This window comes from Balaenoptera acutorostrata, chromosome 1, assembly GCF_949987535.1.
Source record: "Balaenoptera acutorostrata chromosome 1, mBalAcu1.1, whole genome shotgun sequence".
Lineage (NCBI taxonomy): Eukaryota > Metazoa > Chordata > Mammalia > Artiodactyla > Balaenopteridae > Balaenoptera > Balaenoptera acutorostrata.
The window spans coordinates 163,943,151-163,959,152 of NC_080064.1; the positions used below are offsets into that span (position 1 = coordinate 163,943,151).

Below are 16,002 nucleotides of genomic sequence, written 5' to 3' on the forward strand. Positions count from 1 at the left end.
GCTAAGGTTGTTTGGAGGCGCAAAGTTGGCCCAAATCTGGGGGACCCAGCCAGAAAGTTTCGCTACGCCTGGGGTGGACAGATTCAGAGTCCTTGGTGGGTGGGTTTGGAGTGGTAGAACTGAGGCAAAGCAAACAAACAGAGGTGCTGGTTTACTGCTTCGGAGGACGCAGCTCTTCCACGTTCCACCACTAACTTAAGAAGAGCCGGTGTTTTTTTAAAAAATATTTTTCAAGGTAAGGCTGCTGTCATTGGTTCAATCTTTATTTATTATTTATTTATTTGTTTTTGGCCATGCCTCACAGCTTGTAGTATCTTAGTTCCCTGACCAGGGATTGAACCCAGGCCCCTGCAGTGAAAGCGCCAAGTCCTGATTCACTGGACTTCCAGGGAATTCCCCTAAGTAAAGTTTTGTAAACACTAAACAAGAAGACCTCTCAAGTTCCATCCAACCCTGGATTCTGTCACATGGATCTCAAAATATGAAACACTTCAATAATTATAGTGCGTCCAGGGCCTCATTGTACAGAAAGCAAGTCCTAAGGCCTCACTTGATTTGTATCAACAACCCAAGCTATATTTATGAGTCTCCTCCCATCTTGGCACATAACACTTTGTTAACACCCCCGATGTCATCATCCCTATTTTACAGATGGAAAAACTGAGACGCAGGAAGGTTAAGATGCTTGCCTCAGATCCACACTCGAGTTCCTGGTGTTGGCACTGAGTTGTGGTCAGTCTGAGACGCTGCGTTGATGGAAGGCCTAAAGGGGAAGGGAAAGGAAGGGTTCCTGGAATCTAAGTTCCAGGAATAAGTTGGATGACAGCAAGAACCTGCCGTCACTAAGCCGAGCCCTGTGCCCGAAGGAGGGAGGAGATAAAAAGTAACAGCAAGAGAGCTGTGTCTGAGCTGTGTCTGAGCCCAGGTTGGAATACAACATTGCACAGAGGAGAAAAAATGCTGAAACATGTCGAAACTGCCAAACAACAAATGTAACAGAGTGCGGGAAATGTGGAGATCCAAAGGGATTAGGAGATAAGGGTGGGTGGCTGTCCTTTATGACAACAGGATTGCTTCCTTCCTGCCCCCACTGTTCTAGCCCCCCTGATCCCCCAGCCCTTTCTCTGCAATCCCCAGATCTCCCCCCGCCACTGCCCCAATCCACGCACCTAACTCAGCAGAGGTTTCCTACACCGGTGCTGGCATCACTTTCCCTTCCAATGGGTGGGTAAATCGGGCCACGGTGGTTATTAACCATTTTCAATTTCATTTCTTGGTAACAAGCCTGTTAACTGATGGGCTGAAGAAAGGAACGGAATTGGGAGAAGTAATGAATCCAAGAGACCAGATAGAGCCACGTTTCTCAAAATGTGGTTACCTGAATCACAGTGTAAACAAACAAGCACCGGTGATGTTTACCATTTTTTTGAACAGCCGTAAACATTACTGGGAAATTGGTTTCTGCCACAGCTGGCATAGGAGGGACAATTGCACTGCGACCACCAAGCCTGCAGACACAGGAGGGCGGAGGGGGCCACTTCCACCTTCTCATCGTGTGAACTGGAGCATATATGGGGCAGTTCTACAATTTCTACATGGGAAGGACTTGGGGATGAAAATGTGGATGGTAGATGAAGCAGGGTGCACTGGGGCTTGTCTTGAGTTTTTTTGCCTAGTAAGCCCCCTGTTCTGGGCTCAGAAACGTATTTATTTGGGGCACTTGGGGGTTGTGCTGATGGAAATTATGGGTGAGGCCAGTGCCTCTCCCAACACCCCTGGCGCAGACACTGGAGCTTATCACTTCCTACAGAGAGAACACGCTACCCTGTGCTCCTTCCCTGCAGCGGGCAGCGTGAAAATAGAGGAATTGCTCCCCATGTGTCCGGGACTCACGGGCCTTTAGGAGAAAGGCATGCGGCTGGTGATGAGAACAGCGACAGCACCCAAGGTGGTCCAGTTCCAGCAGTTTCACACACGTCGTGATTTCAATGCTTACAAACCACTCTGTGAACTCTGCAGAGTAGATATTTTTTCCCCATTTGAAGATATGAGAGAATTGATGGTTAGTGTTTTGAAAATTGCAAAGGACCCCACAAATACAAGATATAACTTATTATTAGCAAAACTATCACTAGGGGACCCCTTCTATGGAAACTCCTCCCAGAGGTGGTATTTGGTGGGTGAGCAGCAGCTGCCCTGCCTCTCTGGCCTCTTGGCAAGGGTCAGATATAATATCCTGAGCTCCAGCCGATAAGTAAAATCATCACGGGGCCCAGGAAGCTGTCTGGGCTTTTTGAAGCTTTCTTTCTGGAGTTTTCCTCTGTCCTCCTACTCTTAGCACCTCCCAGTTTTTGCAGCACCAAGGACAGCCTATCCCATCAGTTCTTGGAAACACACAGGACACCCCATCCCATTGGTGGAATCCAACAGGCCTATCCAACCCTCACTCCACAGTCATAAGGAAAGACTAAGGCCTGTAACAGCTCTAGCCAGGGAGAAATCTTTAAAACAAAACCGTATGTTATAACACTGTGGAATTCGTATTCTCCTTGCTCTCTTTTGGATTCTGATCACAGACCTGAAAGACGGAGGAGAAGACAGAACTGGCTTTTCCTCAGCCTCAGCCCTAGGAAAGAGGTGGCCCCCCGCCAGCCCCTCTGCCCTCCTAAGCCAGGGAAAGAGACTGGACAAGACTGTGGCTCGATCACATATTAGCTGCCCTTTTTCTGGGCCTCCATCTCCTCATCTATAATATGAGGAAATAAGATTTTCCTTGACCAATGGTGAAGATTAAATGTGTAAATGTGTATAATGCACGTGGAGGGGCTCAATTAAGAAGGTGGCTTGGGGGGCTTTCCTGGTGGCGCAGTGGTTGAGCGTCTGCCTGCCAATGCAGGGGACACGGGTTCGAGCCCTGGTCTGGGAAGATCCCACGTGCCACAGAGCAAATGGGCCCGTGAGCCACAAGTACTGAGCCTGCGCGTCTGGAGCCTGTGCTCCGCAACAAGAGAGGCCGCGATAGTGAGAGGCCCGCGCACCGCGATGAAGAGTGGCCCCCGCTTGCCACAACTAGAGAAAGCCCTCGCACAGAAACGAAGACCCAACACAGCCAAAAATAATAAATAAATAAATAAAAATAAATAAAATAAAAAATAATCAGGTACTTATTTAAAAAAAAAAAGAAGGTGGCTTGGAATAGTATCCCCGGGACCTACAGACTGTGCCCCTAATATCTCTTAAGCATCCAGGCTATGGATTCGGTATGACCTAGATGCTTTATTTTCTCTTCTTTTCACTTGGAGAAAATAATCTAAAGAAAAATTCTACAAAAAGAAGTTTCTACTATATAGCACAGAGAACTATATTCAGTATCCTATGATAAACCATAATGGAAAAGAATATTTTAAAAAAGAATGTATGTATAGGTATAACTGAATCACTTTGCTGTACAGCAGAAATTAACACAACATTGTAAATCAACTATACTCCAATAAAAACACAATATTGACCAAGAAAAAAGAAAAAAAACAAAAATTCTACAAAAAGAGATTCCTTTGCTCTGGCCCTCTGAGACACACACACTTTCTCTCTCTCTCTCTCTCTCCCTCTCTTCTTCTCTCCCTCTCTCTCTTTCTCTCTCTCTCTCTCTCTCACACACACACACACACACACACACACACAAACACACATACACACACACCCCTCGTGGCACACAGGCCTGTGGCCCGCCCCCAGGCAGCTGCGGGTAATCCCAGCTGCTCTGACTCACCCCTGCTCTCAGGGCTGGGTGACTCGCTGCATCAGTGAGGCTGATAGGAAGTATGTCTGTCTGTCTGCACTGGTGAGTTCCTGTGGAAGGGATTGTGCCGTCAGAGAGAGATGAGATCTTGCTGGATCCAGAGAGATAGAATCATGTGGGAGGCTTTGAAAAGTACAGAGGAGTGTTTATTCAGGTTTAAAAAACTGGACCTTGTCCAGTGGCGGGTGTGGTCATCATCATGGGTAACTGCAAGTAAATATGAGTAGCTCAGGACCACCAACTTCCTTTGTGAGCAGAGTCCTGTGTGCAGAGGCCCTGAAGGCTGACGAATCATCTGCCAGGACTGCAGAGAAGAGGGTGTGGCCCGGGCCAGAGGATGGTACTCCCGGGAGACTCCTCTGTGAAGGGCTGCAGGAAGCTTCTCTTAGGGCTGGTTTGCCTTTGTCGCTGAAAGGCCTGGGAAGGGGAACCTTAGCCACCTGCCTGGGAGGAGGTGCTTTCCCAGGATGGGCTGTCCTCCAGCAGACCAGCTGGAGGAGAAATCTGCCCACTCTGCTGCTGGACGGGTGGACAAGCTTTCTCCCAAGAGCCTGGGGCTCAGTGACCTAGCGGAAATCGGACAGTGAAGGAAATTAACAGCTTCCAGGAAGGGTTGTCTCTTTCCTCTGCTCTCAACTGGGATGGTTTCGTAAAACACTTGCACCAGAAACCTGTGAGCTAGGAATGAATGCCTGTGTCCCCCATTTCATCCAAGGGTACAGAAAGCAGAGCCTGGTGGTGGCAGTGGTACCCGCCCATCGGGCAGTGCAAACTGGAGATGGAGGATGTCGGGTAAAAACACATCCAGACTTAGATGAGGAAGACTTTAATCAGAAAGAAAGACTGTTGCAACAGGGGGAACTCTCAGGTCTCAGAAAGCTGCAAGGATCTCAAAATCAAAAAAAAAAAAACAGTTTGTTTTTTAATAGGGTAAAGGAGGGGCAACAGAGATAAGCAGAATCTTTGGAGGGGAAGCTGGACAAACAAGGGGAAATGAATGGGGTCTGATAGGAAAAGGTCATGCTGGGGGTCAGCAGATTTCCCAGGAGAAGCTGATAAGCGAGACCTGGTCCACTTTTTCTGTGTTTGCTCAGACTTGGAGGCAAGAGAGAAACCTGACTAAAGTTTGGTCAAGCAGAGTATAAGAAACGGACACGTGAACACCTGGTCAAGGACAAGATAGATTGAGGGAGGAGGAATAAAATTGGTGAATACAAAACCAAACACAAATGGAGGCTGATTCCATGGAAATGGGGTGCCTGGGAATTCCACTCCTGAAGCTCTTGGTGCAAGGGGCTCAGTTCTTTTTTTTTTTAACTTATTCTATTTATTTATTTTTGGCTGTGTTGGGTCTTTGTTGCTGCGCGCGGGCTGCCTCTAGTTGCGGCGAGCAGGGGCTACTCTTCGTCGTGGTGCACCGGCTTCTCATTGCAGTGGCTTCTTTTGTTGCGGAGCACGGGCTGTAGCCGTGCAGGCTCAGTAGTTGTGACTCACGGGCTCTAGAGCACAGGCTCAGTAGTTGCGGCGCACGGGCTTAGTTGCTCCGTGGCATGTGGGATCTTCCCGGACCAGGGCTCGAACCTGTGTCCCCTGCATTGGCAGGCGGATTCTTAACCACTGTGCCACCAGGGAAGTCCAGGGCTCAGTTCCTAAATGTGAATAAATACTCATGGCAGCCAATGCAATTCGAAAATCCTATGACTCCTCCTCCTATCTGGGAAATTTAGAAAGTGGGGAGCAATAGGCAATCCCCAAAAGATTCTGAGGGACAGAGTAGTACTTTCATATGCAAACCACTCCCCCCCCACTTATAGAATGGGTGTGTGGCCCTCAAGAACAAGGCCAGTGCTGACTTTAAAGCTAAGAGGAAGCTGGCACCCTGATGATGATGGAGAAGTACCTAGAGGGCTGGCTCATACCACCTGCCAGCAAACCTTCAGGCCGTGGAATCTTTGGCTATGAAAGGACCCCATAGGTCACCAGCCCCTATCTCTGCAGGCCCCTCCAGCAGAAGGACCCCCATCTGGCTGGCCCTCAATCATTAAAGACCAAACACTTTGTGACCCCAAGTTGGGGAACCCCTGACCCCTTGAACACAGCCAGTGCTGCTGGAATCTCCGCGTCACAAGCCACTATTTAATTAGTTTTTATGTTGAATTAAAATCTGGGCCCCTTTAAGTCGATCACTAGTTCCACTTCTCCCTCTGGAGCAACACAGAATGAATACACCTCCTCTTCTCCAGGACAATCCTGTAAACACTTGAAGTTAGAGCATTGAGTGCCCAATATCCATCTCTTATCCAAGAAAAATGCCTCTATTTTACTTGAATATTTCTCACCCATTTTATTTATTTCTCCATCATTTATTAAGAGGCGATAATGTGCACATGACATAACAGAGCCTGTCCACAAAGTGTCTGTTAAAAGAGTAAATAATGACTCTCATACAAATATAAAATAACTACATGTCAAAGATTTGATTTAACTCATGAATAAATGAGGGAACCAGTAGATATTTAAAAAAAAAAAATAGTTTAAAGGAGAATCCAAAAGAACAGTTAGGAATGCTGAATGGAATTTGTTAATAGATGCAAAACTGAGGGAGGGAATCCGTTTGATTGCACTTCTACCCAAAGAAGTTCATTTGCATATACATAGACAATAATTATTTGCATTACTATCAATTTCTACAACGCACAGAGTAGTAAAATATCCTGAAGACTATGAAAGGCACAGACCGCTGCAGATCTGACCCCTGGCAGGGTGATTAGGCTTCATCTAATTCCATAGAACACCAGGAATACTTTTTAATTCCAAAGACTCTTCAGTTTTTCCTGACAGATCATTGTTTCACTAAAAAATCCTGAATATTCAAATCTCAAACTGTCCTTCAAGATTGACTAAAATGCCACTTTATCTGGTCTTCCTCAGACTAAGAGATAATTAAAAAAAAAAAAAAAAAAAAGTAAAATCATGACTCACATATGGATATAAAATGAACAAGTTTTAAAGATTTTATTTAACTTATTAATTAAATGAGGCAACTAAGCATGTGTTATGACCGATTCAAAGGAAAAGTCAAAAAGGCACAGATTTATATGAAGTAAAGAATAAAGAATATTGAAATGAATGTGCAAATGGACTCAACTGGCTTCTCCACGGTGGGGAGAGAGATCCCCCTCCCCGCACTGAACAGAATTTATTTGCATATAGAGAAAAATTATTTTGCACTGCTACTGTTATCTACAACTTTGGGTTGTAAAATGACTCAAAAACAGTGAAAGGCTGGAATCAGATAACCTGGGAGGAGGTCCTCTAAACCGGACTTCCTCAGCCTCGGCATTACTGACATTTTGGATGCCCACTAACAATTGTCACTTCCCATCTGGTCCTCACTAAGCCACTGCAGTTGCTGACCTTCAACACCCCCTGAAAGGAGTTCAGGGTGGAGATCAGGAATGAGGCACTCTGTGCTCTGGGGAAAACTGGCAGAACAGGCCTTCAGACAGTTAGATATTTTCAGGAGAAGATTTTATGAGCCCAATTTCTTGCATCTTCTCACATCTAGGAAAGCACTAAAACCATTAATGGAGACATCTGCTCCTCGTGACTAGCTGCAACCTTCTGCCAAGATGTGAGCTTGACTGTATGTATCCCCCGTCACCAAAATCACATGTATACTGTGCATGTATCCTCCTCCCTACTTCTTCAGAGAGTTCCTCAGAGCTGAGAGACTGTCTCCCAGGCTCTAATTCTCATTTTGCCCCCCAAAAAACTTAACTCACAGCTCTCACATTGTGTTTTTTTCTTTCTTTTTTTCAGTCGACATGGACCACGTAATTCTTTGTTTTCTGGGGAACTGTCCTAGACATCCAAGATGTTTGGCAGCATCCCTGGCTTCTACCCAATAGAGGCCAGTAGCACCCCATCATAACAAAAATTATCTCCAGACATTGCCAAATGTCCCCCAAGGCCGGGAGGAGGGGGCAAATTCACCCCCAGTTAAGAAATACTGCTCTAGGGCTTCCAAGGTGGCACAGTGGTTAAGAATCCACCCGCCAATGCAGGGGACGTGGGTTTGAGCCCTGGTCCGGGAAGATCCCACATGCCACGGAGCAACTAAGCCCATGCACCACAACTACTGAGCCTGCGCTCTAGAGCCCACGAGCCACAACTACTAAGCCCGCATGTCACAACTACTGAAGCCCGCACGCCTAGAGCCCGTGCTCCGCAACAAGAGAAGCCCGCACACCACAATGAAGAGTAGCCCCCGCTCGCCACAACTAGAGAAATGCCACGTGCAGCAACGAGGACACAACGCAGCCAAAAATAAATAAATAAATTTTTTAAAAAAGAAATACTGCTCTAAACAATGCATAGCTTTCCACTGAAACATGAATTCTTCCATATTAGCACAGAGATGGAGAGGAAGGGACGACCGCACTCCTTGGCACACACCCATTCCTGTGTATGAGCCAAGAATCTCACGCTACCTCTTCAACGGGCAGAATGGTCACAGTGGCCCCGAACACAGGCAGTGTTCTAAAGGCTTTAGCAATATGGACTCCGTCCTCCCAGTTAAAAGTGAGTTTCAGATAAATAGCAAATAGAGAAGAAGAAATTTTCCTCCACCCTTCTATGTTCTTCCGGCTGGTCTAAAAATTAAATTGACATGAGGCAGGTTAACAAAAGAAAATCAAATAAAAGTTTAATACCATGTATACATGGGAGAGATCCAGAAAAACTGAGTAACTTGCCAAATTGGCTGAAGCCCTCTCCTTAAACATCATCTTCAGCTAAAGACAAATGAGGATGTTGGTGGTAGGGGTTTGGGACTTCAAAGGGGAAGAAGACAATTAACTTGGAGATGGAAAAGCAAATATTTGGTAAATAGATGTTTGCTGGGCCAGGTGGAGACAATGGGACACAGAGAGGAATCTGGTCTCTAGGCCCTGCAGTTTTCCCCACCACACTGAGCCCATATTCTTTGCACATATCTCTGGTGATGGTTCTCTTCTGGAAACAGGCCCTTTATCTAAATTCTTTAGGCAGTTACCGGTAAGGTCAAAGCTTCTTCCTGAGTCTTTTGGGCCTTGACTGTTTTCAGCTCAAAATAATCCGCATGCCAGAGAGATATGTTGGGGTGGCAAATTTTGCTCCCCTACATAGGAAACAATTTTTTAGTTTAAGTATGCCCCCGTGCAATATTTGGAATATACTTATACTAAAAATCATTAGTGTTTACCTGAAAATCAAATTTAACTGGGTGTGTTACCAAACACAAGTTCATGTGCCCGACACACAGTGAGCCCAAACAAACCGAAACATCAGAGTTTGGAGCAGAGAAAGGTTTATTGCAGGGCTATGCAAGAAGGCTGTCTCGTGCTTAAAATACCCCGAACTTCTCCAAGAAGGTCAGCAAAGCACTTTTAAAGGCAAGATGAGGGAGGGGCGTGGTTAGTTGTTGCAAACTTCTTGGTGTTGGAATCCTTCTTTCTTGTAGCTGTTCATGTTGGTCAGGTCAAGATGTTCCTGTAAACCTCCAATGAAACAAAAGTTATTCTCTGTTCTGCAACTTTTTATCTCTATATGAATGTACTCTTAAAGGTCAGAGCCCTGAGAATAGGCTATCCTGTATATTTCAGGCTGTAGATAACATTCTTTTACAAAAGGTTCAGAGCCAGCATGACTAAACACAGGCAACAAAACAGATCTAATATGGAGTCAGATTTGTTCTTCCCTATTACAGGTGGATGTATTTTTATTTGCCAAATCTGGCCACCCTATCTGTGATCATATAGCTAACCAGTAGCAGTGTGTAGCATCACGATTGTAACACGCCTCTGGTGACTTAGAATCCCTGTTCTGCCTCTAATTAGTTGGGCGACATTGGATGATGTCATTGAACCTCTCTGATGCTCAGTTTTCCCATCTGTCAAATGGGGACTATAGCGGAGGGACACCTTCCCACAGAGTTAATTTAGTCCCCTGGAGCTCTCTCCCCGATCTTCTGACTCACAGGGTGTGTTCTGGAGAGTCAGGACAGCCCCAGCCTCGGGTTTCACCCAGCCTTCCTCCCCAACAAGTGGGAAGTCGTCTATCGGGGTTGAGTTTGAGTCCCCACTTTTCCACCAGGACGCCCAGGTGCGCGGCGCGGGCCGTCTCGGCCATCCCAGGCGCCGGCCGCAGGTGGCAGCACCGGCCCCGTGGGCCGCCGCCGCCGTCCTCCCGCCGGCGCTGTGCAGGCCGCCGGCCGGCAGGGTCCAGGGCCCGGCGCCGAGCTGGCCGGGAGCGGCCAGGCCACGCCCCGAGGCGCGGAGGGCGCTGCCCTGCCGGGTGAATCATCGCCCGCGGCGGCCGCTCGCAGTCCCGCTGCCGCGCGCCAAACCCTGGCCGCGCCCTTGCGGAGCGCCGCGCCGAGCAGCCGCTGAGACCCACGCTCGCTCGCTGTGCGGCAACGCGGGCACCGGGCCGACCATGGCGGGCATCGCGTTCAAGCTGGCGAAGGACCGGGAGGCGGCCGAGGGGCTGGGCTCGCACGAGAGGGCCGTCAAGTACCTCAACCAGGACTACGCGGCGCTGCGGGACGAGTGGCTGGAGGCCGGGGCGCTCTTCCAGGACCCGTCCTTCCCGGCCCTCCCGTCTTCCCTGGGCTTCAAGGAGTTGGGACCCTACTCCAGCAAGACCCGGGGCATCGAGTGGAAGCGGCCCACGGTAGGCAGCGCGCCCGCGGCGGGATGCGGGGCGGGCGGGGCGCGGAAACCGCAGGCGCGGCGACCGGGCCTCGCGGCAGCCGAGAACCAGGCCCAGCGCGCGGGGAGCCCGGGGAGCGCGCAGAGCCGAGCCCCGCAGCCGGGAGCCCCGTCCCCGCGCTGCCCAGCCGGGGACTCTGCAGGCGCGGGGTCGGGGGAAGCTCCGCGGTCGCCCGTGTCCCCTCTGCCACCCACGGCGCCCGCAGGACGGGCCGAAGTGCACGCTGCCCGTAAATCCCACTAGCAGGCCCGCCAGCAAAAACTCAGAAAAACTCGGTTGATATAGGGGGACCTGGACAAAACTTGTTGGACTCCGGTGGGGAGATAGTCTGCGGAGAAGGGAGGCGGGGTGCCGAGGTGGGGTGTGGGGTGAGTGGGACACTATCTAACCGGGAAAAGTCAGTCTCTAAGTTGGCTAGGCTGCTTCAGGAAGGGAGAAAGTCCACGCCTGGCCTGGTCCTTTGTGACTAAGGATTGTCTCGTGCAGCGATGGTTAGATTTATCCAGTCGGGGTTTCCTGTTTGTTTTTCCAAAGGGGGCCGACCTCCCCGTAACATTTACCCTGGTGATTATCAAAAGCACAGGGGAGATGCATTCAGGAGCCAGTTCCTCCTCCTCACCCACCCTCAGAATCCTCACCCCGGCGTCTCAGGGGCCCCTCGGTGTTCCCTTATCCTGCCCCCCTGGGTCTCTCCCCTCCTTGCCCTGGCAGGCCTTGGAACAGTTTCCTTCCTGATCCATTTGTCCATCCTGTTTCCCCTGGAACCCCTCCTGGCCCCATGTCCTGTAGGACACCTCACCGATCTTCCCCCGCCAAACCTCAAGGAGGCTTCCTGGGAAATACAGCCTCTAGATTCCTGTTAGGGAAATAAACATTCCTGCCCTGCTCCCACTCCTCTGAGCCCCTCACCCCCACCCGCTAGTCACCTTCTGTTACCCCAAACCCAGCCCATAAGCAGCAAGTTCAGTAGGAAGTGTCCTTGGCCTGGAGCACTTGAGTTCATTTCTTGCTAAGCTGCGTGAGCCGTTTAACCTCCTTGCCTCCGTTTCTTAGTCTAAAAGAAGAGGTGATGCCTAAATAGTTTCCTCTCCCCACTGGCTCACCACGCCCAGCACCTTTTAGTTTCTCAAGGGCACCCAGCTCTTTCCTGCCTCACCTGCCAGGGATGCTCTTTCCTGGTTTTCTGGTGTCTGGCTCACTTACTCTTTGGGACTTAGTTAGATGTCACCTCCCCAAAGAGATCTTTCCTGACCATTCTTAGCAGCCCCCTTCTCATCTTGGTATTCTTTATCACTGAACCCTGCTAATTTCCTTCATAGCATTTTCACAACTTATAAATATAATTACAGATGTTTGTCCTTCCTAGTGAACTGCAGGGACCATGTGTGTATTGTGCACCAGTCTATCCCCAGTGCATTCAGAGTATGCATTCATTCGTTCATTCATTCATTTAACAATATTTATCGAGTGCCTGTTATATGTCAGGCAGTGTCTTAAATGCTTGGGATACATCTGTGAACAAAGACTGTGACCATTTGTGGAATGAGTGAATGAATGAATGCAGGACTGTAATGAGCCTCAAACAGAATTACAGCTGTGAAAGTGGTAAATGAGAAGGTATTCGCCTTACATTTGTATAGCACTTTACAGTTTAGAAAGTGAATTTACATACTTCTTTGCTTATTCTTTCATTCACTCAATAAGCGTATATTGAACACCTGCTGTATGCCAGGCACAGTGCATATGGTTTCTGCCTCTGAAGGCTTTAGGGGCTAGTGAGGGGACACGGACAGGTCACCCAACGGTTGGAAATGCCTGTAGGACTTCCAGATGGGGAAATAGAGATCCGAGGCCATTTTAGGGCCCCAGATTAGGGCGGGACAGGGTGTGCACTGCACAACCAAGGGGGAGGGTAGCTGTTATTGTCCCATTCAGCAGTTGAAGAAATTGAGGCTGGGGAAGGTTAACTATTCGCTCATACAGGTGTCTGGGGTGGAGCCAGGACTGTGTCCAGCCTGTGGGTGTCAATAGCCACAGCTCACAGCCGCCCTCTCTGCCTTCTCAAACACAGCTGTGGTTCGGGTCAGGCAAGGCAAACGGACACGTGTCCACTGGATCTACACGGAAGCAAGTCATTGGTAACTGTAACAGAGCAATTGCAATGGCATAGAATTGCAATGGGGTAGAAGCCGGGTGGCTGTAGACCCCGAAGTAAGGAACCGGAAATGAAGAGCGTGCCCAGCTAATTCCAGAAGGGTGCCTGTGAAAGGAGAGGAGGAAAAGTGTCAGGGAGAGTGGGACCTGGGGCTTGACAGGCTGGTTTTCAGATGAGAGCAATTGGAATGTGTTACATGTCAAGTCCCAGAGAGAAAAGCAGGGGGGGAGACGGTGAAACAGAGCCACAAGGAAGTGAGGGTAGGGTTGCAGGAGCGAGGCAGGGGAGCAGGCCAGCCCTGGAGCGGGGGCTGCTCCTCAGAGGGGGCTTCCCGGCACTGGCCACAGAGGGCTTGGGGCTGGGAAGGAGGCTGAAGAGCACGTGGCTGAAGTCACTGTGGGCTGGCGCAGAGGCACAGCGAGGAAAAAGCCGACACCATCCGAGAGTGACCCCAGTCAGGTGGGAGGAGGGCAGGTGTGTGAGTCCCCACCTTACCCTGAAACATCTAAGGCCTCTGAGTGGTTTATGATTTGTTTACACTCAGCTGGCTGAACTCAGCCTCAAACCTGCATCTCCTGCCTCAAGTTCAGTGATTATGATCAGCTCCTCCAGTAATAATTAATAGTAGGTGACTTTTATAGAACGCTTATCAAGGCACGTGTACGTAGTCATCTCATTTACCCCTCAGAACAACCTGATGTGGTAGGTTCACTTGTCAGCACCATCCCCATTATACAGATGAGGAAACTGAGGCTTAAGGAGGTGAAGTAACTTGCCAGGGTCATAGAACCCATTTAAGAAGTGACAGAGCCAGAATTCAAACCCAGGTTGTCTGACTCCAAAGCCCAAGCCCTCAACCCCTTTCCTGGGACTGTTAAGTTCCGTATTTAATTCCGTGCCCTGTATGTTGTGTACAAGTTTCAATTTCCTGAAGCATCTCTAAGGGCCACTCTAAACTTTGCCTTCTTTGGAGAGGGTGCCAAAGGTGTGAGGAAGCTTCTCAAACATAATGGAAAAATCCTTCTGGGGTAAGTGCCTGGCACACTGAGGATTATCAGTATGACTTTTGGGCTCCCAGCACCAAACCCAGTCTCTTCCATCAGCAGGATAAGTGTTTGGCTGGCAGGCCTTGGGCAAAGCTGGCTTCATGTGCCTCAGCAGAAAAGCATTCTCACTGTCCCTGTCATTCCCCCAAACAGACCGACCTGAACAGGGAAGGGACAGTGCAGAGGCATGAAAGGAGAGTGTTCTGCGGCGGATTCCAAAAGAGCCTCTACAGCCTAAGCTGGGGTGGCCAGGGGCTAGATCCAGGCCTTGCCCAAGAAGAGCTTCTGCTTGGCAGGGAGGGGGGTGGGGGGATGCGTGCAGGGGGCTGGGCGCTATGGGGTGGAGCTCTTACGAACCAAGGGGTCCAGGCCGAGGGAAGCCCAGATTTATGCCCTGACTTCCTCTGTGGTTTTGGGGTGGGGCTCTTCAGAATCAGGAAGCACACTCAGAGAGGGCTGCAGAAGGGCCAGCACTGTTCAAGGCTGGCTTCCAGCAGGCGACTGGTGGGACAGCCCTTGAAGACTTGTTAGTAATCCATCAGGGGCAGGGCAGGAGGGAAAGACTATATGGTTTACACTGGTGAGTTCAAATCCCAGTGCCATCTACAGCTTACGAGCAGTGTATCTTGGGACATGTGGCTTTATCTCTTAGCCTGTTTCCCCACCTGTGAAATGGGGTCGGTGTCCATCTGTGTTCCCGAGAGGGCTGCCTGAGATAAAGTACCACACACAGTATTGACACACAGCAGGCTCACGGTATGTGGACCCCCAAGTATCATGGCCTGTGGACGAATCCAGAAGGCTAGATACCGTCCCCTGCCCTCAAGAAGCGTGTGAGTGTTAGGAAGACAGACTGGTACCCAGCACCACCACATAGCACACAACTAGCTGCTAAATTGCAGAGTGCACATAACTCTGGGATTCGGGATCAAAAGGATGGGTGAGGGCCGGACTGTGAAGGAGGGCTTCGTGGAGTTGGTGGCAGTGGGTCTTGAGATACAGTAAGATGTGGAAAAGGAGAGAAGAGGGTGGGAGAGGGAGGAATTCCATGCAGGAACAGAGAAGAGGGACCGGCATAGTGGGCAGGGCAGCTCCAGAGCGTGGACCGTCTCAAGGCCCCCAGAGGAGGCTGGACTTGGCGCTGCCCTGGCCCTAGGAAGTAGCGTGATGAAGTGGGCTCTAGGCAGTGTGGAGCGTTGGGGTCCAGTGGAGCAGTCGGGGTCCCACGGCAGTCTAACTGTAACTGCATAGCTTTCCCTAGAGGGGAGGGGAAGGGGCGGAGGGGGTCCGATGCACCTTCTGGGAACCGAGGTGTCCTGACTACAGAAGCACACGTCAGGTGGGTTGACAGCACTTTGTGGGTCTCGTTTCCAGGAGATCTGCGATGATCCCCAATTTATTACTGGAGGAGCCACTCGCACAGACATCTGCCAAGGAGCCCTGGGTAAGTGATGGCATCTCAAACAGGCTACGGGGGCTTGTCAGAAAGGCTGTGGATAGAAGGGGTGAGGGCTGACCTATGGCTCCGCTCCCTTGCCAAAGAGTTTGGCAGTTTCCAGTTCTAGAAGCTTCCTGGAATGTCTTGTCCCCTGAGGACCCCGTGCTGCGGCAGACAAATGCACAGATGTGCAGTGAGGCCTCCTGTGTCCCCTGCACTGGGCTAGTTGTTGAAGTTACAAAGACACTCCCACTAGAAGACGGAGGAGCTTCTGGATCTCAGGCACCCTTGGTGTCTGTATGTCCCGGGGCCAGTGTTGCTAGTGGCCCACGGAACAGTCAGGCTCTGGGCTGAGGGCCAGCTGGGAGGACGAGCCCAGGCCCGGTTGCAGCACTGAGATGTCAGCTCTCTGGGGTTCAGGGATGGGATGGTGACTCAGTGTGTGGAGGAGGAGGAAACCCTAACTAACACTCACTGCTGGGAGGAAGTTAACGTACCAGGGCATTCTCAGTGTTTGCAGGCCGAGCTCACCATGGTATCACAACAGTGAACGTGGTGCTTATTGTCACAGAGGCAATTGAAATGTTCATTTAAGTAAGTTTAACTGGAGTAGCTGTATCGTGAGGGTCTGAAACTTTGCTCTGTGTAGCTGAGCTCTGATTTTCTGGACATAGTGCCTGCTGAGATTGAAACCTGCTCCAGCTTTGGCATGAAAGCCCCCAAGTTTTCCTTAATTTATTTTATTGAAGTAAAGTTGATTTACAATGTTGTGTTAATTTCTGCTGTACAGCAAAGTGATTCAGTTATACAT

At 49.8% G+C, this 16,002-nt stretch overlaps 1 protein-coding gene across 1 annotated transcript in view; it reads left to right on the forward strand.

Moving 5' to 3' along the window:
- The first annotated feature begins 9,952 nt into the window (after window positions 1–9,952).
- Window positions 9,953–16,002, forward strand: part of CAPN2 (calpain 2) — a 54,834-nt gene continuing 48,784 nt past the window's right edge. Inside the window, exons 1-2 of the mRNA XM_057546308.1 lie at window positions 9,953–10,513; window positions 15,128–15,197. Of these exons, the coding sequence (XP_057402291.1) occupies window positions 10,277–10,513; window positions 15,128–15,197 (307 nt within the window). The 5' untranslated portion in view covers window positions 9,953–10,276. The remainder of the gene's footprint in view (window positions 10,514–15,127; window positions 15,198–16,002) is intronic.